Source organism: Paralichthys olivaceus, chromosome 21 (assembly GCF_024713975.1).
Source record: "Paralichthys olivaceus isolate ysfri-2021 chromosome 21, ASM2471397v2, whole genome shotgun sequence".
Classification (NCBI taxonomy): domain Eukaryota; kingdom Metazoa; phylum Chordata; class Actinopteri; order Pleuronectiformes; family Paralichthyidae; genus Paralichthys; species Paralichthys olivaceus.
Window position 1 is genome coordinate 2671768 of NC_091113.1, and position 24203 is coordinate 2695970.

At 45.3% G+C, this 24203-nt stretch overlaps 1 protein-coding gene across 4 annotated transcripts in view; it reads right to left on the reverse strand.

Moving 5' to 3' along the window:
- LOC109643480 (thyroid hormone receptor alpha-B-like) overlaps positions 1 to 24203 on the reverse strand; it is a 110621-nt gene that overhangs the window by 15478 nt on the left and 70940 nt on the right. For 2 of the 4 annotated variants that reach the window (XM_069517408.1, XM_069517407.1), the window contains exons 5-6: positions 10222 to 10598; positions 2003 to 2064 (exon numbers count right to left, since the gene is read on the reverse strand). In XM_069517408.1, coding sequence (XP_069373509.1) covers positions 2003 to 2064; positions 10222 to 10277 — 118 coding nt within the window. In that variant the 5' untranslated portion in view covers positions 10278 to 10598. Of the gene's footprint in view, positions 1 to 2002; positions 2065 to 5112; positions 5472 to 10221; positions 10599 to 24203 lie in introns of those variants that run through there. The other 2 variants (XM_020108614.2, XM_020108613.2) reach the window with 1 other exon arrangement.

Here is a 24203-nt window from a genome sequence, read left to right on the forward strand (position 1 = left end):
GAAGAGAAAAAAAGTAAAAGCTTGAGTCTGAGCCTCAATCCTTCAGAGAGGAATAAAAAAATAAAAACAACACATTGCAGCCAGAAGATGACAAGAAAATAAAAAAGGAACACTAAGTGGGGGAGGAGAAGAGGCGGAGAAGAGGGGCTGAGAGGAAGGAGAAGACAAACAGGCCACATGAAAGATAACAAGGACATCAGAGAGGGATCATATAGGAAAAACGTCAGCTCCAGTGTGTTGGCAGAGCAAAGCAGAAGCAGCAACTGGATCCTCGAGTCAGTCTGCTGCGGCTGTGTTTGGAAGCCAAGCCCAAAATCAATACTGCTGCAGCTCCCCCCCGCCCCCCCCCCCGCCCCCGTCCCTCCTACAACAGGCCCTGCAGCTACACACCTCCACCAACAAACCCCCCACCCCTAGAAGGGGGAAGAGATTTTTTGCAGCGTGGCTCAGTCAAGACTAATATTTTGTCTCCACGAGGTTTCGAGCGGTGAGATCCTGAGCTGTTTCTTTGTGTTGAAGCGTGCGGAGCGGGGGGGGGGGGGGGGGATGTGGATCTGAGCTCCACGGGATTGTTTCTCCGAGGTCCTCACGCGACAACAGCACTCGTGAGATTGACATTTGAGAGCGTAAACACTGAAGAGCGGAGGTGCAGTTGAAACAACAGCTGCTCAATAAAATCCAGTGTGCCCACTGCTGCTGTGTTTATTGGCCCTTCTCTGACTGGCACACAGATAGACTGTGGGTCTATCAGGTTTTTATTTAAAATCCAAACATTGTTCACACTTGCAGTAAGAAGCCCGAAACACACACAGGGGCAAAATAAAAGCTGCGAGTATTTGCATCATCAATTCATCTGCTGATTCGATGGTTGAGTTTGTAAAGACGCTCATCAGAACATCCCCAAAGTCTTAGATGTCGTCTTCCTGTTGCTTATTTTGCTTGTTTAGTTTGAGAGTGGCTGGAATCGAGTGTTTAACAGATGAAACCAACGCAGGCAGCGTGGACGCATTATCACCTTCTAAACTCAAATGACAGAAACCAGTCGTTCAGCGGCCGTCGGAGGAACATGAACATTCATCTAGAGCTGTGTCTGTGTCCACCTGATGAGTCTTATTGTGAGATTCACAGCTTTGTCTCCGTCATCTCCTGAGGGAAACACCAGATGTTTGAACCAGAGAATTTACTCACTTGCTACATCAACATTTCACTTCTTAAATATTATGGTTGCGGCGTCTCGGTACAGCTGGTTGAAACACAGACAAACACCGTGAAGCATCCAACGTCGACATCGTCTCGGTGTGTGTGTGCAACTCAATCTCAGGCCGCTACGCGCGCCTCAGGCTGATATACCGTCATACTTTCCCAGTTCAAATGGAGCATGGCAGGCGGAATAAGGTACAAGGTTCCAGCAGTGATCCAGAGACGCTGGGGGCGAACATGTGGAGAGGAGAGACCGGGCGAGGTGTGTTTTATAAATGCCAAATGAAGAATCCTGTACTCCTACAATCCTGTACTCCTCCTACAACATCACTGTCAATATCTCTCTCTCTCAGCTCCTGGGGGGAGAACGGAGCCGTCACTCAGACAATGGGCTCCGACCGACAAGAAAGCAGGTAGAGCGGCAGTCTTTCGTTCATTGATGACAGATGTTTCACTTTTTCTCTCTCTCTCTCGGTGACAAAAGCACAATGTGCACGAGGCAGCAGTGAATCACGCTCCACCAGCATCTGTTTCAGTCGCTCAGCTGCTGCATTAACTCTGCGTGAAGCCTGACAGCTCTTCCTCTCTCTCTTCCAAAACAACGCAGAGACTCCAAAATTATATCAAACCTCCGCAAACTAAATTCAGGCGAAGGGATTTTCCAAAATGAAACTTGGAGAGGGTTTCCTCTTCTAAAGAATTCAGACTTAATTCACACTCAAGACGGTGGAAGTTTGTTGTCTCCGAGCTGCCAACTGGCAGAGAGTGCACCGATTAAAACACCATCCATCACCTTACTCACCAGTCATACTCTTCACCGAACATTGGCTGTTCTTCCTCTTCCTTTTCGGGCCATTGAGCCACCTGAGAGAGAAGCAAAGGCACAAATCAGTGAAAGTCCTTGAAATAAATACATATAAATACATATACTACATCATAGAGTATCTGGACTTGTTAACCCAGCAAAGAAAAACACATTAAGGTATATAAAACCCATTTTCAGTCCGTCAGTGTTTCCTCTACCGGTGCAGGGCCAAGCATCTGGTGCTCCATTTAGATGTTCTGCATTCATTTCAAACAGAGGAGTAACGGAGTAACCAAGGTTTCTGTCATAAACACTGTGTGAAAGCAGAAGGGAGCTTTTCTTACTACGATGCCAAATGCAGTTTGGCACGCTCTGTTCCCAACGACGCTCGCGAATCGACTCCGAACAGCAGCAAAATAAAAACACGCAAAACAAGTCGCAGCGCGGCCGCTCTGACACGAAACAAGCAAATGCAAAGCAGCGTGCAATCTCAACAAGTACTGGCAGACACCTGCAGCCGCACTGACACATGGGAAAGACATGTAAAGCACAGATGGGAACCGGCGGCTCTGAGGGGAATTATGAACGAGCAGAGATGGAGGAGGGAGAGAGTTAAGTTGAGGAGTGAGGGAGTTTGGGAGGAGGGAGGTAGAGAGATCTCTCCGTGTCAGTGTTGGATGTGTTCAGAATCCCAAGAGTCCGGCTCTGGGCTCTCAGACGCTGCTGATCACCCGAGGCTCTCCTCCCACACCGCCAGCTCCAGGAGAGCGAACAGGACTCCATTAGCATCATTAATAAAACAAGGTCCCACTCTGTGAGGACGCAGCGCACACAGTTCCACGGTTTACAGTTGCTCTGCGATAGAGTTGTGTTACAGTGTGTTTGTTGTTATCAGGAGGAAGGATCCCTCCTCTGGCGTCTTCCTGAAGTGTCCTGAGATGGAGGGGGTCGTATGTCTCATACATAAAGCCCTCGGAGGGCGGTGTGTGAGGGTTTGGCCTACATATGTACAACGTAAGTGTTTGAACATTTAGTTTATAGGAAATCAAATGTAAAGACAATATACAGCATCTCCCTTGGATTTAAAATAAAGATGGACTACGCATCTCTACTTCCTCCCACTATCCAGAAATAAAGCTTAAACACCCAGAACACGTCCGTCTTGCACATTTAGATCCAGATGTTGCGCTGGAACGATCGGGGGGGGAAAAGGACACGTGTTGTTCGTGTCCCGTCGGACAATTATTCAAAATGTTAACAAGGCACATTTCCTGTCATAGAAAAGACCCAAAATGTTTCGTACTTATTTTATAAGTCAGCGTGTTGTTATTTTCTCTACTCCAGCAAACAGTTTCCCCCCGTGACGATCAAACTGCTGCTTAAGATCCGGAGCTGCTGTAATTGAGTTTAAATACCAACTCAAACTGCCTGTCACATTTCATCTTGGCTTTAATTACACCATTGTCTTGTTCTCAGTTACGGTTCCCTTTGCCCTTTTCAGAGTACATCAGGCGGATTAGTGGGACATTAAAGTAAGCTCTTATTGAGTTTAAGCTTGACGCATCATGATTGTTGTGTCTGTTCAGTCTCACAGAACGAGCATCTTGACTCATCTGGACATTGTGTTCCTGTACTGCTGGGCTGTCGGAGGAGAATGGACGAGAACGTCGACTTGGCGTGACAGCTCAAGGTGGCGGGAATCTAACCTGTGAAGCCACTCTTCCTGGCACACGTTCACATCGAATGTCGCGAGGTGCACACTTCACCAAGTCTCTGAACATGGACGGTGATTTCCATTCACTTGCTGCACAAAGAAGAAATTATCAACGTCTGTCAGAGCAGCAGAATGATAAGGTGGAGTTCTCACTGCCACTCAGAGGGAAACGTCTCTCCCTCTGTCAGCTGGCACCATACGGGTGCTGCAGGCGACGATCATCAATCTGTCAGCTATGTGACAGTTGAGCGCAGCCATGCAGCAGCAGGTTGTTATAAATGGAAACATTAGCAATACAGGAAAAAAACCACACTCTTTATTCTGGTCTCCAACAATCCTGCGATAACTAAACCAGGTCCTTCACATTACAACATGCGACAACCTGCCACACGTTAGAACTCTTTGTTTTCCCTTATCGCAGCCGTGCAGCGTTCTGTTTTCAAGCACACAATACAGATATGATGGCACAACAGTGAGAGCACTGGCACAGCAGTGATACTATAATGAAAACATAATAAAAAGCAGCAGCTCCCTTAATAAGCTCCAGCTCTATCTCAGATCTGATCGATCCGCTGAGGAAAATATATTAGCAGCTTTGCAGCTAGAGGAAGAACTCGGCGTTACAGGGGAAGTGCATTTCACCTCTCGGTGTGAAGTTAGAGAGAAGCAGTGTCAAGTGGCCTCAGGAAGAAAGCAAAGCAGGAAACAAACCACAGAAAAACATGACATGCACAAAAAGAGCTCAGTGTGACAGACTGTCTTTTAGATTTTCACTAAGAGGCTGCACCTGAAATATTAATCAACTTCTTGTCCAACACGAGGGTTTGAAGCACTGCTGCAAAACAAAATCCCAACAAAGTTTGCTTATGCAAAGACCGAGCAGCCTGACAGGGCTTCAGACTGTATCAAACAGCCGGTGAACATGTGGCCATTTAGCGCAAATACAAGTGCTCCTGTCTCGAGATGAAAACATCATGCATAATTGAGTATTTTTTGATGGAATGAGAGTTTTTGCAGGTTGGGGCATGACGCCGTGTGCAGCGCAGGAATACCACAGAGCTTTTCAATTTCCAGCTCTGATGGAATACAGATTGCAACACATCTCTAAATATGCACAGATCCGAACACTGTGTCTCACAGAAACCTGATCCAACCCCCCCCCCCCCACACACACACATATGCACGTACTGTACTCTCTCTGCAAGCTCTCTCCGACACACAAATTCAAATCTTCACTTGACGCTTCAATTCCTGTGGCCCAATCGCCGTGCAGAGTTTGTACACATGTTGTTCGACTCAGCACGTGTTGCACAGCCCAAAACAAATACAGAGCGGAGGAATCGACGACATGAGCCAAAAAGATGACATGAAAATAAAGACTTATAGTGCTGACCTGATGATGTACTGGTGGGACTGTAAAACATGCATAGCAGAGGAGCAGACGGAGTTGAATTCGCAGATGTAGCTGCTGCACAGACTCAGTGTCACTCTCCTACGCCCTGAAGTCTCCACGAGTCGAGCCACAGCTATGTTTACCCTGCCGACGCACTCTTCCTCCAATAAGCATGATGTTCCTGCTCTGCTGCAAGTTCCACCCAGTCTACCCCGATTGGAGCGCAGCCAATTTTCTCCACCTGTGCCTTTGGCAGCGAGCGTCTCGCAGGTAATTGCTGAGCTGTCAGGTCGCAGAGCGTTCTCGTGAGACCCCGCTGTTTTCAGTGACACTGCAGGTTTCATTAAGGCTAATTGCACAAGACAGCGATCAATTCCCGGGTGAGAACTACATGTCCTTAAAGTGCAAGTTCACCTGCAGGTCTGACTCCACCCAGGTCATGATTGTGAAAAATGCTTAAAGAAGCGGGTGGGTGGGAGCTCAGCTGTTTGAGGCAGGCACTTCTGCTGGAGGGCACTTTTTAAATGGGGGGGGGGCTTTCCTTTCTAAAACCCCCAGAATCGCTGCAGAGCCACGTGAGACTCTGAGGGGAACAAATGCTGGTGGGGTCTCACAGAGGTCACAAGCATGACCCGCACGTCAAAACTCAATAACACTGTTTAGACGGTTGGAGGAATGAATGCAGAGACTTCTTAACTTTGCAGAACTTAACAAAACTATATAACTGTAAAAAAAAAACATCATACATATACTTTAAATACACAGAAATGTTGAATTCCCGGAAACAATATCTTGTTTACTCTCAGTTTTCAGAGGCCCTTCTTCCTGCTGCAGAAACAGAGCTGATAAAACCTGCTGACAGGGAGCTCTGTGCACTATCCACTGTATCTGGGAAAACATGTTGCTGTTACACTTTCTACATGTCATTTTTCATTACCGCGAGAGCGCGGCCCGGATAAGATTTCCAGTCACCTCCTTTGTGTTGGGATAGAAGCAGAAATCTCAGCGATAGATGTTTCAAAACTTGGACAAATATAACCCAAACTATGTGCACGGCCAGGCACCACGAGACAGAAGTGAGATAATGTGTTTTATGTATTTTTTTTTTTTTGTTGAACTAACTCTCAAATATATGAGACTGAGAAGCACCTGCTTTGAAGCAGACGCTCGGTAAAAAGACGGAACAACACAAAGACGCTCAGAATAGTCCAGATAATTATATCTATAACAGTGTCTGACTGAAAGCCCCTTGTCCTATGTTCAGAGCAGCAAAGGAGCCTATTGTTCAGCATATACGCTGCCGTCAGCAGCTACAGCTCGGTCCGTCCGTCCTTTACATGCAGCACTAATGGACACTTTGTTCCCTCATGTGTTCGGCCACTGTGTAAATTACAGACAGAGCTCGAAGGGGATATAGCAAAGCCTCCGAGTGAAAGCAAGACAACTCCCTCTGTCCAAACACACAAGTGCACTGTAAACCACATGCAACCAATAATAAACTCGGAGCTAAATCCTCAAATATATACAGCTTGATACTTCCTGTGCATTGACTTATACTCAATTCCTGAGTCTTGCTCTAACCTTCAGGACCCCGAGCCTCTGCTCTAATAATGAGAGGGGTTATAAATTCAGATTCATTTCACATGCTTTTGTATTTTGCGTGTGACTCTGTATGAGAACTGCTGAGATGTTCATATTAATTATCTTGTAGAAATACACGCACACTCAGTAACTTCAATTCTATTCGACACAGAAGCTTTTTAAAGGCCGACTTGTTCACAGCAAGAGAGAAAACAACAATGACTTTAACCTGCGCGTGACAGGAAATCCTCGTCCCGGCCGCGGAGCCTTGTTTACGTTTTTCAGCTGCACCACAGACACACTGTACTGGAGCGTGGCGGAGGAGAGAGTCTGATCGACCCACAGAGGCCGGGCTGTGGTTGAGATTAAAGTCAGTGGGGAAGATAACACAGGGAGACCTGACCTTTATGTCACAGGAGGTTAAGGAAACGCAATAATAACACGCTTTACAGTACATGGCTGGAAAAGGGTCGGACTCTCCGCCGGCGTGTCAAGATGCAAATGTTTTCTTTGTATATTAAGAAGATCCTGGTTTCTCTCTACACGTGTGAACGTGTGCTCGGTAGATTGATCGTCCTCCCTCTGGCTGCACAGAGATGTTTAGCGTGTTCCCTGACATGAAGGATGCAGAGTTATTATCACCCGTCTCCTGCTGCGAAACACTTCATACATGCGGTAAATATGAAATTCAGATGAGCTCCGTTTCTCTGCCTAACGATGCGCTCGGAGAGATGCTACAGATGCACTGCAAGTCTCAAATATTCAGTATGTGTAACGGCAAACCGATGATATTATCAGTGGCCAGCAAAATAAAGATACATAGATACAACCACTGTGCAATGAGCTTGTGAGATTAAATGTTTATGTTGCAGGTATATGTGTATTAATGCATTTGTTTGTCTGTCAGCAGGATTATGCAAAAACTACTGGACGGAGATTCAAGATTTTTGTTTTACTTTCTTTAACATTGAAAGAGACGTTTTCACTGATTTCTCAGCGAATGATTCGTGGATCACGATGAACAAATTCTGACAGGAACTAGTACGAGTGTGTGCAATTAGCCTGATTGAATTTAAGAGGACTGTTGGGCCTTGGCGGAGGTATGCTCTCAACCAACGTGCCAAGTTTAATCCAAATTGGATTAAAACCGCCCGACAGACGACAGACAAATGCCACAGATTGTAACACACCCCTCCGCTTCTGCTCTAATAACATCTACATGTAAATGCTGCATTTGAGACACCTGAGTGAGTCCGTCTGTCTTGCCAAGTAAGTCATTATGTCATTATCACTGTTTCTCTTTATAGCATCGAGAGGAATGCAGCCTGAGACGCATTGAACAAACAATTAGCCGAGCACTGTGATCTGCTGTTTGACTGGAGGCCCCCAGATGACTGGAGGATTAAAACTGGCCCCATGAAGCACATCGGCAACAGACATCAAACCACACACACAGACACACACACAGACACACACACACACACATACACAACACTATGGTGCAAGCCTTTTCACTGTTAATGCAACACAATGCAAACAGCATTGCATCAGCTGCAGTGACATGTTAGGAGAAGTGATGCAAGCAGAAATGTTGCAGCTACATATTCAACCAACGACATCTTTATGCATCCTAATGAGACATTAAGTCAAAAACACAAAAGTTTTACAAAGTAGCACCAAACTTGGCTGTGATGTCATCGAGCACTTAAATTATTTACCTCCCCCCGAAGAAGTTTTCAGCTCTGTCCATTTGATGTTTGTTTGTTTGTTTATAAGCGAGATTAAACAAAAACAACAACACGGATTTCCATGAAACTTGGTGGAAGGATGCATTATGGGTCAGGGACGAATGCATCGCATTTGGAAAACAGGCTCATTGGTTTAATTTTAATTACACTGTTGTCGTATACAGTATCTATCGGTGCTGATGTAAGACGGCGTCACAAATTTGTCAAGATGAAACAGACAGGAGCGACAAGTATGTGTTTACTTCTGCCATCACTGTGTACGTGAAACACAAAAGACATTTCGAGCACATACCAAACAATCTTCAAGCCATAGGTACGGTGACTTAATGTCTGTCGGCATACTTGTAACCATGGCATCGCTTCAAAGAGTCAAACGTTCCAAACAGGAGGCCGACAACATGCAGATGAAACTAAATCCAGCGTCGTGCCGCGCACACCACCGAGATCCGCTCTTAAGTAGCTAACTCTCCAGTGCGAAGCCCCGGAAGCTCTGCACTTTGTGCCTTTAATTATCCCTGAGGTGCAAAGCGCCGAAGCCAGCACTCGGTGCAGGTGTCGGAACATAAGCAGAGAGACAAGGAATGCTTGCTCTCGAACATGTCGAATGAAAGAGAAAGGCCAGAGTATTCATTCCCACATCCATGACTGCAGCAACTGTCCCTGTCGCCCAGCAGCAGAGCTGTTAATCTCCTGACAGGTGTCCATGTTAGCTGAGGAATCTATCAAGGCTCCGGATTGACTTTCTTAACACAGGCTTGTAATTCTGCACATGGAGACACAGTGGAGGGGAATCTGATGCTGCATTCCAGGCGGCCGGCGTCTCCCGCCCTCCACGTGGTAATAAAAGCACAAACTCAAATTATCATTGTTAGCTTTACATCAATTTAAGAAAATATTCAGCGCTGAGCAGGTTAATGGTCTGTGTCTGGTGCTGCCTTCACGTGTTCCCTCTTATCCACTTACTTCTTAGCCCGAAAGTGGTAAAGTCAACACACCCCGGGGCGAGGACACACAGCGGACCCACACTTAAACTTTAAACATACCTGCCGTCGTTCCCAGACTGAGTCGAAGTTTATCTTTTTAATTTAAATGAAATAATATCGTAAAATCGTCAAAGCATTTTGTAAATGACCCGAAATCCTCTCTCAAAGCCATCGCAGACTGATATTGACTGATAACCCCTTTCTTTTACCCAGAGGCCTCTCTCTCACAAAGAAGGCCCCTTCCTCTTACAGCGGCCCAACGAGAGAGGCCCCATTTCACTAATATTATGTTTTCATTAATGAGAAGGGGCTCGAACGGTCCCGTGTTTGTTTGTGTTTGGGCCAGCCCCACTGCCCCTGCTTTTCAAGAAATTAAGGAGTAAGGGGAGGAGCGCCACCGAGGTCAGATGTCGCCTAAGTTCTCTGCAAACAATTCAGACGAGAGGAAAAGAGAAAAATAGAAAGAAAGACCGATACGTTGTTTAACTTGTCTGAGTCCGGAGATGTAAAAACAGTGAGTACCATGAGAAAGATTTAGATGATAAAGGAGGGACTGAAAAATATTGGGTGTCCTCAGGAAACCTCTTCTATACATAACAGCGTTACACAACCACAGAAGGCCAGACCTGCTTCATCTCACAGAGGAGTTTACTTTGGGGGAGACAAGGTAACGGACTCCACGATGGATTGGTTGGACTTATACGGTAGATCTTTTCATATTACCCTGACCGACACGAGAGCCAAGCTGAAAACATAAGAATGCTCAAAATGTTCAAGACCTGGAATGTTCAACTCACCTTTTCTCTTCTCCCTCTGATGGGTTAGAGTCCTGCTCCTTGGGCATGTGTTCCATTCACCTTAATTCCATCCAGCAGCCAATTATGAGAGACTGAGGCAAGCCCCACCCTCGGATGCACGCTTGTCATTCGCCGGTTGGGAGGGGTCAGTCAGCGAAACATGACAGGGTCCCGTCCCTGGGGGCTTGGGAGGGAGGACGGGGGGTCTCCAGAAGGAGCCGACCCCCTTTGAGGCTGGTGTTTTGTGGCTCGGTGTGAATCTGCAAGATACGTCAGACGCTGGAGGTTCTGATGGGGCAGAGCGACGGGCCCTGGGGCCGGGGGGGCTGGAGGTGGATGTCGGTCTCAGGGATACGGAGGGTGGAGCGGGATCCAGTCTGGAGGAGAACAAAGAGGCAGATCAGTGTCTGTGCAGCGGAGATAATGAACCGGTGGAGCAGAGATTTAATTCCATGTACAATAAGCTATGGCCAAAGTGATGGATTCTATGAGAGGGTCAGCCAAGGCTTTATACCAATAGACTGCGAATAAAGATGGACGACATGACAGTGACGTGACGCCACAGCACCTCGATCAGCGCCTGGTCGCTCGCTGTAGGACGGGACTTTCAGACACAGACCTTAACTCCGTGCATCCATCTCCACCAGCTCCGAAATTATGGCATTTTCCAAAGATTTCAGCGTTTGTGTCTAGCTCGGAGAAAGTGGAGACGTGTTGTTCTTCTTTAAATACAGTCTGTGCTTTATGCTACACTCAGTCCGTGCCAGTAACCCATCTGAATAACCTGATCCTTTGGAATCGACTTGTAACTTTGAATTTGAGACCGAAACCCAACGTGAAACCCAGTTGCTTTATAATCAGCAACTTACAACACATGCATAGATACAGACGGCACCGTAAGAGAGAAAGCGAGACATTTTGAAACACAGTCCATGGCAAAACCACGAAACCCAAACCCAACCCAAGCCCAAAATTCCCCTCAACAAGACGTCCCGAATCCCCGAAGCATCAGGTTTTTGTGCCAGAGATCATTCAATTAGTCTTAAATAAGGTGTTCCACCAGAATATCTTTCCATGCAAGTGACCAAATGAGCCCTTCGATAAACGTTGACCACATGTTGTGTCTATGCCGCGTCATGCTGTCAACTCCTCTAAATCTCCCATGCGAGCGAGTCTCACATTCCACCTAACATTACGTGACCCTCAGTCATGTGAAACGTAGGCTTTTCCTCATGCAGCTGGCGGCAACGGGATTCTTACAAGTCACACACCAAGTTAAGACGGGACGCGGGGGCCTAGAGGTCAAATGGGAATCTCTCCGGCCCTCAACTGTGGCTGCTACAACTGGATCGTTCGTGGAAAACTGCTTACTGGATGTCAGCTCATGCACAGGGTTAAGTAGCTTTAGGATGAGCAGCTGACTCTACGTGAAGGAGGAAGTGTGCTAGTGTGTATGTGTGGAAGTGCTCAGGAGGTCTTGATCCATTAGCCCCTGCCTCCCTCCTCTGTTGTCCAAAGGAGGCTTTATTCTTTCCTCCACTAATCCCTGGTTCAATGACTTTCTAATCCGGAACAGTGGGATACAGGGCACAACAATAGCCTTAGACGTGACTGATATTATTATTGCTATTGCTCCTAATAGAGCAATTATAAGCAATATTCAAAACAGCCTTCCTCTGCAGGCAAAAGGAATATTTAAACACCTCCATGCATGGTCATTCCCAATCCCAAACACTGAAGGCATCTCAGAAAACAACAATGATTGTTTATTTTCAAGTATTTATAGGAAAACAAATCACACGAGGTGGCAAAGGCACCAGTTACATTTCACCTCCGCTAAAGAGCTTGTGTTTTATTCTGCGTTAGTTTGTTAGTTTGCAGGATTAAGCAAAAAAACGACTGGATGTATTATCCAGAAACTTTCTGGAAGGATGTGGTGTGGAAGCATTGAATGTTCCGGTGAATTAAGCACTTTTAAATTACTGCTGACACCAATTTTCTCTATTTTGATCAGCTAATTGCATCTGAAACATTAACACAGAGGGTGAGTGCGAGCTTATTCCCATTTATTTGTTTCTAATGAAAAGAAGCTTAATTAAAACCCATACAACACATCAAACACTATTCTTCAAGTATGCCCTTAAGCACATTCACACACACACACACACACACACACACACACACTGAGAGACTCCATTCATCGTTATGAAAGAGATCAGGCAGATTTGACCCTGGACGGGTGCGGGATGACACACTCTGAGCCCCAGAGGGCGATTCCATGTCTCCGTCACATTGACTGTTGGAGTGGCACTAGCCTCTCTGTTGTTGTTTGTGTTTGCAGCACAATTAGTTGTTTATCACACTGTGACAGAGAGAACAGGAAAGAGGGCTGTTGTTCGGTAATTCCAACTCCAGCAGTAAAGTAAATGAACAAATGTCTGGAACAACATGGAAATTCAACAAGTGTGGCCGAACTTATGGCCTTGCTTGTGAACCATTAGTAATTTAAGACGTCTCTTTATGACAGGGCCGGGCGACTTCAGACCTCCAGGCCTCATGTGGCCAAATTAAATTTTTCTGCAGGAAAAAAAAAAAACCCAACAAAAAAACATAAAACAGCAAACGAACACGTCGTCCAGGGTGGTCCCTCCAGAGTGTGTCAGATCACGGTCAAGGTGCACGGAGATGTCGTGCATCATGGCGATTGTCGAAAAAAGAAAAGCGGATTTGAAATGTCTTGCTTTCCAAGACAAATGGACAAAAAGATTATTATTGTTTGGTTAGAAGTAAAAGACGCCAAAGCGTCCAGTGTCTAGTTTTTGTTGACGAGCTCACAGTGATGGAGGAAGACAATCCCAAGTGTCTTTACAGCTCGGAACATGCTAACCTGGATGAGTTGCAAGCATAAATAACACTTGGATAATGTTAACACTCTTGTCTTTGAAAGATCCCCCCTCCCTGCACGCCGTATAGCTGCCATCCTTCATCTTAACTACTGTGTCCTTGTATGTGCTCCTTCGCTCTTGCTCCCACCCAGAAAGTTATGCTTACACTAATATCCCCTATATCCAGGGTCAATTTGTCAAGTGGTGTGGGGCCGGAAAAGAGCACATAGCATGCTTGAGGAAAGACGGTGGGAAATTCGGAGATAAGAATAAAGTGGGTAGGAAAGAAGGAATGAAAGAGTACGAGATAATATAATACATTATGTTCTGGAGAGATGTATGGAGGTAAAGCTGATGAAAGGGGGGAAAAGAAAACTTGTCTTAGGCGTCTGTTGGAATTAGGACAAAATAAACGCACTTATCAGGGGACGAAGACAAATAACAGGAAAAGAACAGGACGTATCGTCAAAGTTGGGTGTGGAGCTGGTTTAAGGGACAAATGTACATATGTACATACACGCCTGCAATCGTGCACGGATCAGTTACTGATTTATTATACAACCCTTTATGGTCGAGGCACGTTAATGAGCAATAAAATGTTATTACCCAGCTCATGGTGCAGATCATTGTGTGTGGAGAAAACCGTAGGAAAAAAATGTATATATACGCAAGTCTGCTTCAAACCTGCAAGGTGGCGCTATAGGGTTTATTGTTTCCTCATTAGGATTATTTAAATCTCCATAAACTGTTCTCAAACTTCTCCACAGTCCGAATTTATATAGTAATATTTATTCATGGTTAAAAGTTAGAGTTTGGGATAAAGATTTATTTTGATTACGAAAAGTTGAGATAAAAGTTCCAGATGTTCCGCAGGGAGTTTGTCGCCGCTGCGTTTTTTCTACTACAGACTTTACATAAAGATGTATATGTATGTTTATATAATTAAGTTTTATTATTTTATTACTTATTCCATGCTGTAAAAATGGGGTGAGGTGTCATGATTGACAGCTGAGATTGATTTGTGATTGGTCGGGGGGGGGGTATAAGCGAGACCTCGATCGTTACCACGCAGACTCCAAATGATGTCACTGGCACAAGATGGCAGCGTCGGTATCTCGGGCTACTTTGGCTCCACTTTTGTTGATGTTTTTACAGAAAGAGGAAGCATCGTCTATCTTCATACAGAGTCATTATAATTAAAGACGTTTTTATGACCGATCATAAATCTAATTAGAGGTTGCAAGTGTGATATCTCCTGTGAAAATAAATGTCTCGCTCTCAAACGCTCTCAGATGTTTGACAATAACTCCACGTTTGTCGAGCGCACACACCCACACATGCCACAACTCACACGGCTCAGCCACATGCACCTTGATTTTCCTCCCTTCCAGTGCAGCCTGCAAAATTTTAATTGGGCCTACAAAAAATAAAAAAAAATAAAAAAACCTGGCATTTTCCCTCAAGCAGGGTTCACCTTTAATTGCAGGCTCTGAAATACAGACTTTAAAATGCATCAAAAGAATAACTAGTGAGTGCATGTTGATGCCTGGAGAAGCTCAGAATTAATTAAACATGACCTACTCTCTCTCTCTCCTCTGTTCCAGGCCAAAGAGATCGATGTCCCTCTGTTCATCAGAAAGAGAGCAGAGAGAAGAAAAAAAAAAAAAGAGAGGTGGATGAATCCTTCAGTAACAAGCAGGGCAGTGATGTGAAATGTAGTTCTACAGCGCGAAGAAATCATTAACTTCAAGGATGTTTAGGTTGTTGTTGTTGTTATTAAAGAACCAGGGCACTGGAAACCATATTTAGGATCTTTGTCTCTGCACAGAAACACTTTGATAGTTTTTTGCGAGCTGCGGCGCCGATTCCGCAGAGAGCAGCGAGGATAAAGGAGGATAAAGAACTTCGACGAAGGGCGGATTTAAGTTGCTATTGTCTAACATCCGCTCCAGTGAAGCAGCTCAAAGGAGCCTCACCGTATAAATGTTACAGCCTTCAAGTCACACTGGACTTTAAGTTACAACTTGGAAACTTAAGACGAAACCCGAAAGTGCCGTTGATGAGCTGTAAGGAAAGGTATACGTAATATCTCGTACAATCTCTTATCACGATACAACATGGAGGGACAGCAATACATCGACCTCAAGAAAATCTTTAAATTACTTAACCAGCGTAGTTCAGACTACACACGTAAAGGTTTTTTTTTTATTTGTAAAAGTTAAAAAAAAAGCTCCTCTCCGCCACAGAAAACACCGAAGCTCTTGAAACAACTCGTCATCGATCCGACCGAACTACATCATCACCACCGCAGGGCACCACATTCGCATAAAACCCGCCCATGGAATGGTGTGACACGCCCCCCGACCAAAGTAAAGCAAGAGCGGACAAGTCAATTTGAATATGAGCGGAATAAGAGTCCTTTAACTTTCTTTACTAAGCGTTTCAGAGCCTGACTCCAGTGAAAGAACTGGAAAAAAAAACACGGCTCTCGGACCAAATATGTGAATCGTTGACTTTAAGCTCCCGGTCGACAAGATAATCCAACAGTCTACCTGTGAAAACTGTGCTTCTTGCAGCTGCAGGCGTGTTCCGACGTGCAGCAGATTACAGATGCGCTCAGATGTGTCATTTGCTTAATTCGCTGACACATACACATACTTCTGTGTTAGCGTCAAAGACTTTTAATTTAAATTTAGAATGAGCCTTAAAATAACCACACAACAATTACAGAACCATCTTCCCCCGTGAGCGCAGGAGGGGGTTTTTCGGCCGCAGCAGGTAGAGTGGTGGCGTCTGTGAAGATGTTGCGTACATGCTCGACAGCAGTGAGAACATTTCAGCCCTTGTTAACATTCACACCATGAACGCCGTGGCATGAAAACGTCGGGGTCAGTAACCCCCACTCCCAAAAGGTGGCTGGAGCAATTAGTGGTTAAGTAACGGAGCGGGACAGGCCCGAGTTGTTGATGTGCCGTGTGCAGTCTGGTCATGGAGGAAATGGAGGTGTAGAGGGGGGCAGGTGGGCTTTAGTGCTGCAGGCTCGCGAGCCGTCAAAGGCAAAGAGATCATGTTTCACGCTACGTCTCCGCTCGCTCACTCGCCGGGCTAATTAGTGTTAAAGGATTATGAAAAGGTCACGGCAAAGTAACTAAGCGCTACCTGTGCAGACGCCTTCGCAAACATGACCTCGAGGTCGCGAGTGCGAACAAACGCAGAGTCCCACGTTTACAACGACGTTAATGTTTAACTTGCACATGTGGCGACGAAGAGCAATAAACACAACTAATCAGAAACCGCACACATCAATTTATTTATCACGGTGACACCTGACCGCATCAGCTCGTCGCGCTCGATGCCAGAGGCTGTTCAAACAAAAAAACAGGCACGGCACGAATCTCTGGTTTCAAACCGTCTGAACTTTGACCTACTTTGACACTGAGCTTTCAAGCCCCGATCAGCAGCCCTCACTCCGTGAGATGTTGAACAAGCAAACAACAGTTGCTTTAAGTTTTGACGGATTCCTTTGACCGGTGTATTAAGATCAGGGTGTTTGTTACTGCAACACATTTTTTAAAGAGCCCACATCTCACTGTGTATATAAGCCTTTATATAGTACACACTCCAAATCCCTCACTGCTGACTTGCTGAAAATGGGAACACAGTGTCCTACCCTGACTCTGCTGGTAACAATATGTTTCTTATACTGTTTGCATGTTTGGGCTTACATATAGATACGTCTGCACTTGCCAAGGACACATAGGACATACTGGGCACATGGCCACGTGGCAATTTATGTACAGTGGAATTCAGAAGTCTGACAGCACTTTCGGGAAAGTGAGCATTTAGCGTATGTATATAATTTCCTTATGGGAAACTGATCTCAGACGTTTAGATTCCAATGTATGTTTTTGTCGCCGTTTTGTTTTATTATCTTTTTTTTCAATTACTCTTCCTTATCTGCGCCTCTCATCTAACGTCTGTCCTCGTCTCGTTTATCTTTCCGTCCCATAGTTTTGCTTGAGTTTTCCACACATTTTTCACCAGTCCTCCGGCTGTCTTCACCTCGCTCGCTCGCTGGCTGTCTGCGAGTCACTTTCAAGACCTAATGATGATAATGGCCATGATAGGGCTTTAAACAAAAAAAAACAAAAAAAACCCTGGGAAAGCTGAACCTCTTTCACAGCTCAGTTAGTTTTGATCCTGCAAAAGTGCAACTTCAAAGAGACGCACAAATGAACACAATGAGAAGCAACACGGCCACTAAACGATTTCAGAGACACACAACAACAAGCGACACGCTCGCAGTTGTTTTAAATCTCTTTAAGTCTGGGTGTCTTCCTCTCATGTGAGAGGGGACGGGTTGTTTTAAGAGTCTCTGTCCAGGGGGTCCGTTGTCTCATAGTCCAGCTAAGATTGCACCAAACCCCAAGAGGTGGACGGAGATGAAAACAGGACAGCGATGTTGTTGCGAAGCTGCAGAGACGAGCAGCGCTAGTTCAAACAAGCGGACAGGAGCTGAGGCTAAACCAAAAAAAAAAAAAAACTGCCCCGTGCAACCACCAAGCACCACCGAGACGCAGAGAGAGTCAAGGGGTTTCTCCTCGGCTCCTCGGTGGCACCTCGGCAGTCACCGCCAGTAGCTGTCAGGGGGGAAGTGCAAAGGGAAGGCCAGTGGCACAGCAAGGCAGAGCCGGCTGGCGCCTGGCACTGGGACGGATGAGCAATTGAAGACATACATTTACACAAGACATCTGCATGCTCGCAGGGCACAGCTCTCTAACGATCTGCCAACCCCCCCCCCCCCCCCACCCATGTTACAAAGTCTCTCATTCATGTCGCTCCACTGTGGCAATCAACGTGTGCACGTTAACGAGAAGCATCATGAAATCAGGTTTAATCTTTTTTTTTTTTTTAGCTCTATTAGTGTGTTGATTTCTTCTTCTTCTTTCTCTTTGTGCATCTTAAAGTGTCAGAAAGTGTTTTTTTTTAAAAACGTGTAATCATCCAACTCCAAGAGCAGCAGCATCGAATTCTGTTTGTAAACGGTGGTGATGGAGAAAGCTGAGCGTACGCTGCGTCTATTCTCGCAGGGACATCCACGGACATCCTGTGACCGGTTTGTGTAAGAGTCAACACGAAGCGGTACATTTGGTCAGAGGGGGCCATGCCAGACAAAGTATATGTACTTTTACAAGACCTATGTACATGGAAAAAAGATAAAAACACGTCTGCTTAGAGGTGGGCCAAAGATTAAAGTACATCTATAGATGCATATTACATATTAACCTATAATGAACTAGGCAGCGAGCCAAAAAAGAAAGCTGAAAAAAAAAGAAAAAAGAAAAACAATCTGCACTTTCTCTCCCTCCGCCCCTCGTCTGTCTCTCTACCTCGCTAATCCCTCCTCTTCCCACCCTCCTTTGGCCAGGACGAGTTAAGGTGCTGCCAAGTATGTGACTGCATTTGGAAAACAAATCCAGCTCACTTCTCCTTTTTTTTTTTTTTTTTCTCCTCCCTCCTTCTGAAGGTGGGCCCGTGAGCACTGCAGAGCCCCGACACTTCCAGAGGCTGCACTTTTTTTTTTTTGCTCTCTCTCTCTCCCCTCGGGGATCAAACTATCCGCAAATCGTTGCATTTTGTTCGGCTCGACGTGTCACTTCCTACACTCTTCCCCCCTCCACACTCAAAAAAAACATTCAGCTGTTTCTCCTTCTTTACACCCCCCCACCCCCCCCCCCCACCCCCCACTCAGACCACCTTAAGGAAAACTGCTCTCTCGGTGAAAATGGAGGCTCAATGTGTGTGTGTGTGTGTGTGTGTGTGTGTGTGTGTGTGCTTATTTTCCCGGAGATGTCCACTTATCTACACTTTGTTAATTTCCTCACCGCTAATGAAAATGTGTCTTTGTAACAAGACAGCATGGATGAGAATGAGATTCTCCCAGAGCCGCTGATTGCTTCTGAGGTTAAATATGTGGAGGTCGTTCAATGGTCTATAACACTGAGTTTCACAGTCACCGTGTGTGTGAGGCAACGCTTTATCTGTGGTTTGATGGAAATGAGCCTCTTTAACAAAACAGTCTATTTAAAGAGCAAAAAGGAAACTATTCCTAATGAGGGAAGAGAAAAAAACATTAATTTCAGCCAAAACTGTGATTGATTCGAATGCCAGCCGGAGATTCTTTATACGCAAAGCATGCAAACGCACACACACACACACACACAAACACACACACTGACTGCATGGATAACTTTGTCCGGCTGTGCCAGCAATCTGGGCCGTCGCTCTGCTCTGCCTCCCGTTTCCTTTCGCTTCATCTCTCTGGTGCGCCCCCCCACACAGGTGGCGTTGCCATGACAACAGCCCTGGGACAGGTCTCCTCCTTTTCTAAGATTAGTGATGGAGCAACGGGGGGGGGGGGAACCCCCGGGTCAGAGCGAGGACAGGTTTATCAAAACACTATAAACTATAAATACATGTTTACTACTGTTTTTTTTTTCTTCCTACCAAACACGTACTGGGAAAAACCAGAATATGTTTTAAAGTAATGTAAAATATATGAAATATTATATAAGTACATTTTCTGTAATATAAGTGCATTTAATTAAATGTATTCAGGATTCTTCTTGTTTTACTCTGACACAGCGTGTTGTGTCCTGTGTCTGAATAAACTTATCACTTTACAAGCTCTTCAGTTTATTAATATATAGAGAGGGAGAGAGAGAGAGAGAGAGAGAGAGAGAGAGACTTGTTTGTTTCATATAAAAATCACATTCAAAAACACATGGATTCACAGATGCCTGTCTCCCACAGTGGTTGTGAAACAAAAGCAATTATGTGCATGTAGTGTTGCAATACACGAGCCAGTGAGTATTGTGTGTGTGTTTGTGTGTGTGTGTGTGTGTGTGTGTGTGTGTGTGTGTGTGTGTGTGTGTGTGTGTGTGTGTGTGTCAGTGAGTGCACCATGCTGCACTGGGCTTCTTTACAAACAGGGCCGGGATCCAGGCACCAGCCGCAGCTCAAATAAAACAAACCAGACTCGTGTCAGGCGTATAAACAAGGGCACAAAATAAAATGATATAAATATCAAGCAAAACAGCAAAGCCTCAACAAATTGGGATGGGTTTACGTTTGGGGGGAGAGAAGCATTGAGAAAACAGCTCTCAGCTCCTTCTTTTACTGACTCACGCAGACTCCTGCAGGTGCTGCTGCCGGTGACACTGTGTGCAGGTGGGTCCTGTGAGGTGCAGCAGTCTGGTAATTGGGTCAGTAAACATGCACTGGTTCTTGGTCGAGGCCCAAATGTAACGACTGGCAGGAGAAAAACAAGCAACGCACACGTGCACGCACGACGGCCTCACATCGCCGCGTGTATAAGATGTCACTGAGGACGACACTGAGGCCGTCCTGACCCTATTTGAGATCTCGGCTGCAGCGCGAACGCAGCTCATCCTAAAGAGGAGTGAGCTGCTTTAGTCAGTTACTCAAGACGTGTGCATGCCAACCTCCTCTCTGAGTTCATAGAGGGCAGATGTACAGATACTATATAAGCAGGGGAGTCCATATGAGGCTGTGGCTGTTTGCAGATCCAACACAGGAATCGTGTGATCGAAAAACACATTTCTATTCCTTCCATTCTGTCGACACGGTCGTTCAGCAAGGAGGAAAAATATGAAACCAATGTACAGAATCCGTCTTTTGGGGAAACTGTGAATCAACTTTAATTCTAATGTGACTCATTACACGATTTCCTTGCAGACCTGGCAGGAACTGTTCCTTTAACAGTGTTTGTACTTCACAGACGTATTTAAGTAACAGGTGTGCTCAAACCTGCACACGCAAACACACACTCCACGCCGTGTGTCACCTTTCTCCACCCCCTCAAGCTTTTCCATTCATGTCCACATCTCAGACACCTCTGTAATGAGCAATAAAACACACACACACACACACACACACACACACACACACACAAAGGGTGAAATGAAGCCTACATGGCCTGGTGAGGCCCGTGGGCCCCCGGGCCCCAGCTACACCCCCTCACACTATGATCTCCATCTTTCCCTGACTGGAACACAGCAGAATATGTGAAAGAGGAGAAGGTGGTAAAGGAGGAGGAGAAGTTGGCGGGCGCCAAGAGGTGGAGCCAACAGGCTGGAAGGTGATTTTCTTGGCACAGAGCCGGGTTGGGGAACCGAGGGCCAGGGGCCCCTGATTCCCACCGGCTCCTACTCCAGCGCCTGTGTGGTCCAATGCAAGATGTGATCAGCTTCTTCATACACAACAGACACACACAAGATGCAGATGTGCAATATAGGCAAGCTACTACTACACACACACACACACACACACAGCTCGTTGTTTAGAGCTTCACTTCTCTCAACATTGTCAGAACGCTTTCAGCTCCTCAATGTAAGACGATGATAAGAAACAGAGCAAAATGGTGGAGCGAGGAAAACAAGAGCGGACGACGAGGCCGCTGAAGAATGCGGCCAGAACCGAGGCTGTCAGCGCGGAAAGTTTGGAGTTTTCATTGCAAACATCCCCGAGGAATAAAATAAAACAGTTACTCAATCATTTCATCTTTTCCATGTTTTCTTTTCATGGATGTTACACACACACAGACACACACACCCACACACACACAGAGTACGTATAGATTCAGGCCTAAGCCAGACACGGTATTATATATGTGCATAAGAGATGTTTTTCTTTTTGCGTAGGAGTTCATCCAGAGTTTGCCAGCGTGTATTTGCCAAAAGAACTTGAGGAAAACTGTGTCCATGTGGCGTTTCTGTATACGTAGCGTGTGCAGGTGGTGCATGTGCACGTGTGTTAGGATGCTGAAATGTGTCTGACGTTGGAAGTCAGGACGATTTCTACGCTTTGAATCTTCAGTGGAATGGTGGAGGAGAGACAGAGGGAGCAGGGCGGCAGCTTCAGAGTGCGTGTTCAGACCTACACACCTCAGGAGTGAGTCTACCAGATGCTCCCCACTCCCACACTGCAGTCACACTCACAGCTTAATGAAACACCATTCTTTGAGGTGTAGGGTACAAACCATGGACCTTATATAAAGATGGACGGCTTCCTCATGTGGAACACAAACAAAGCTGAAATATCTGAGATACAGGTGCGGCCATGTTGCACGCACAAAGTCATATACACACATATAATATATTCCAAGGAGTCAGGTAATACAGAGATACTGTAAATACCTTCAAATCTATGATGTTAACAATCTGCTTGGTTTTCACAAAACACTCTCAGTAAATATACAAACAACAAAGAATCGCTGTTGGAGGGTTTTTAGAACTAACTTCCACTTCCTGTTGTTACGTTGGTGTTTGATGCCCGACATATAAAAGCTGTTTCTACTCACAGGGAATTTTAGACCCAAACAGAACGTCTCACGTAAAACTAATTAACTCAATAACCGTTTTTTTAACAACATTCATTCTCACACCTATTATTTTTTCCAATTAAAAGTGCAGACATACGCCTCCAATGACGACACTGAACAAAGTGTGTGTATGTAAAGTAAAGTGTAGAATGTGGGAACCGTTGAACACACCCAGCCCCACTCCATCCTTAGCCGGGAGGAGGAGAGGCAAAGGGCAGGGCGAGCTGTCAGCAGCTCATCACCGCCACCTCCGCTTTGTGTTTCTGCTTTGCTGGACTGGAATCTGCGTAATGATCGGGTAGGTTTAAGAAAATACATGTTGGGGGCTACTTTATATGACAGGGGATCTGGGGTTGGTGTCGTATATGTACAGTGAACCATGTTTGTTTGACTACTTCATGTTCACAGAACAATTACAATGCACATTGTGCGCTGTATGTGGATTTGGATTATGTAGAGTACAAACTCAATTATACCGCTCTAGTTAAAAATCTCCTCCAGGCTTGTTTTAGGATATACAAACATCCAGCTGTGGGTTCTTAGAGAGTCGTTCTACAAAACCTACTTTGAACCATGTGGTTGGTGGAAATTTAAGATTCACGTCAAGTACGACAGAGACGAAGGAAAGTCCCAATCCCAGAACCACTCACTGCTAATGTCTGCATCATGGAGAAACAACTACAACAAACAGAGACAGTACAAACTAAGCGGAACACTTTGTTAATCTCATCACATTAAAACCTCCAAAAAAACAAGCCTGTCCTTTTCTGTGCATTTGTCAAACTGAAGTTTTGTTTTTTTTTTATGTGGAGAGAAAAACAAATTCCTCCTCATGTCTGCACGGGCATCGTTCTGAGCAGCAAAGGTCAAACATCCAGCCGAAGCAACGATAAGCACACTTATATTTTCTGGAGTGGTTGAGGACTTTAACAAAGAAGTCAATGAGTGGTTATCGGCCTTGTCGGCTCTCATTGTCCCCGCTGGTCCCTTAAAAGTCCTTCAGGTGGAGACAGACAAACACTTGACTCCGTGCAGGTGCCGTTCCAGCTTTTGAAGAGGAATTAAGTGTGCAGACAAAATACATACGGGCGCAGGACAAAATGTCATTCACTGCAGGATTTATAAAAAGACAGAGTCTGGACGTTAAGCTCCAGATAAATCATTCTATTCTCTACTTTAATGCGGCAAGGCTTCGATCTGCAGGATCGTCCTCGAGCCTCGGGCAGCTCCAGCTTTTAACAGCTTCACATTCGACGGTTCTTTTCTTTACAGGCAGCGTTTAGAAAAAAAAAAACACAATCAGCTTCACCCGCAGGTGGGTTATTTTATTTGTCAGATCACACTGTAAGGGAGCATTGAAGCCAGAATGTGAAACTAAGTGTAATTGATCCACAAACATGAAATAAGTCGTTCTATATTACAGAAAATAACAGCTAATACTTGTATAATCCCTCTGTGCTTTCTCTTTCTCCGCTCTGCTTGTTTCTCCGTTAGGACTGAAAAATGTGATTGAAATCATCGTCAAAATATTTTCCAATATATCACACTATGGTAAATTTATGCAAAACCCTCATAGAATATAATCAAACTCATATTCAAAGCAAATAAAATAGTTCTGCAGCATATATATTACATGAAATTCTTGTAGTGTGCTTGTTGGCTTTTAATTACATCTTGCTGAGGATTATTAAACT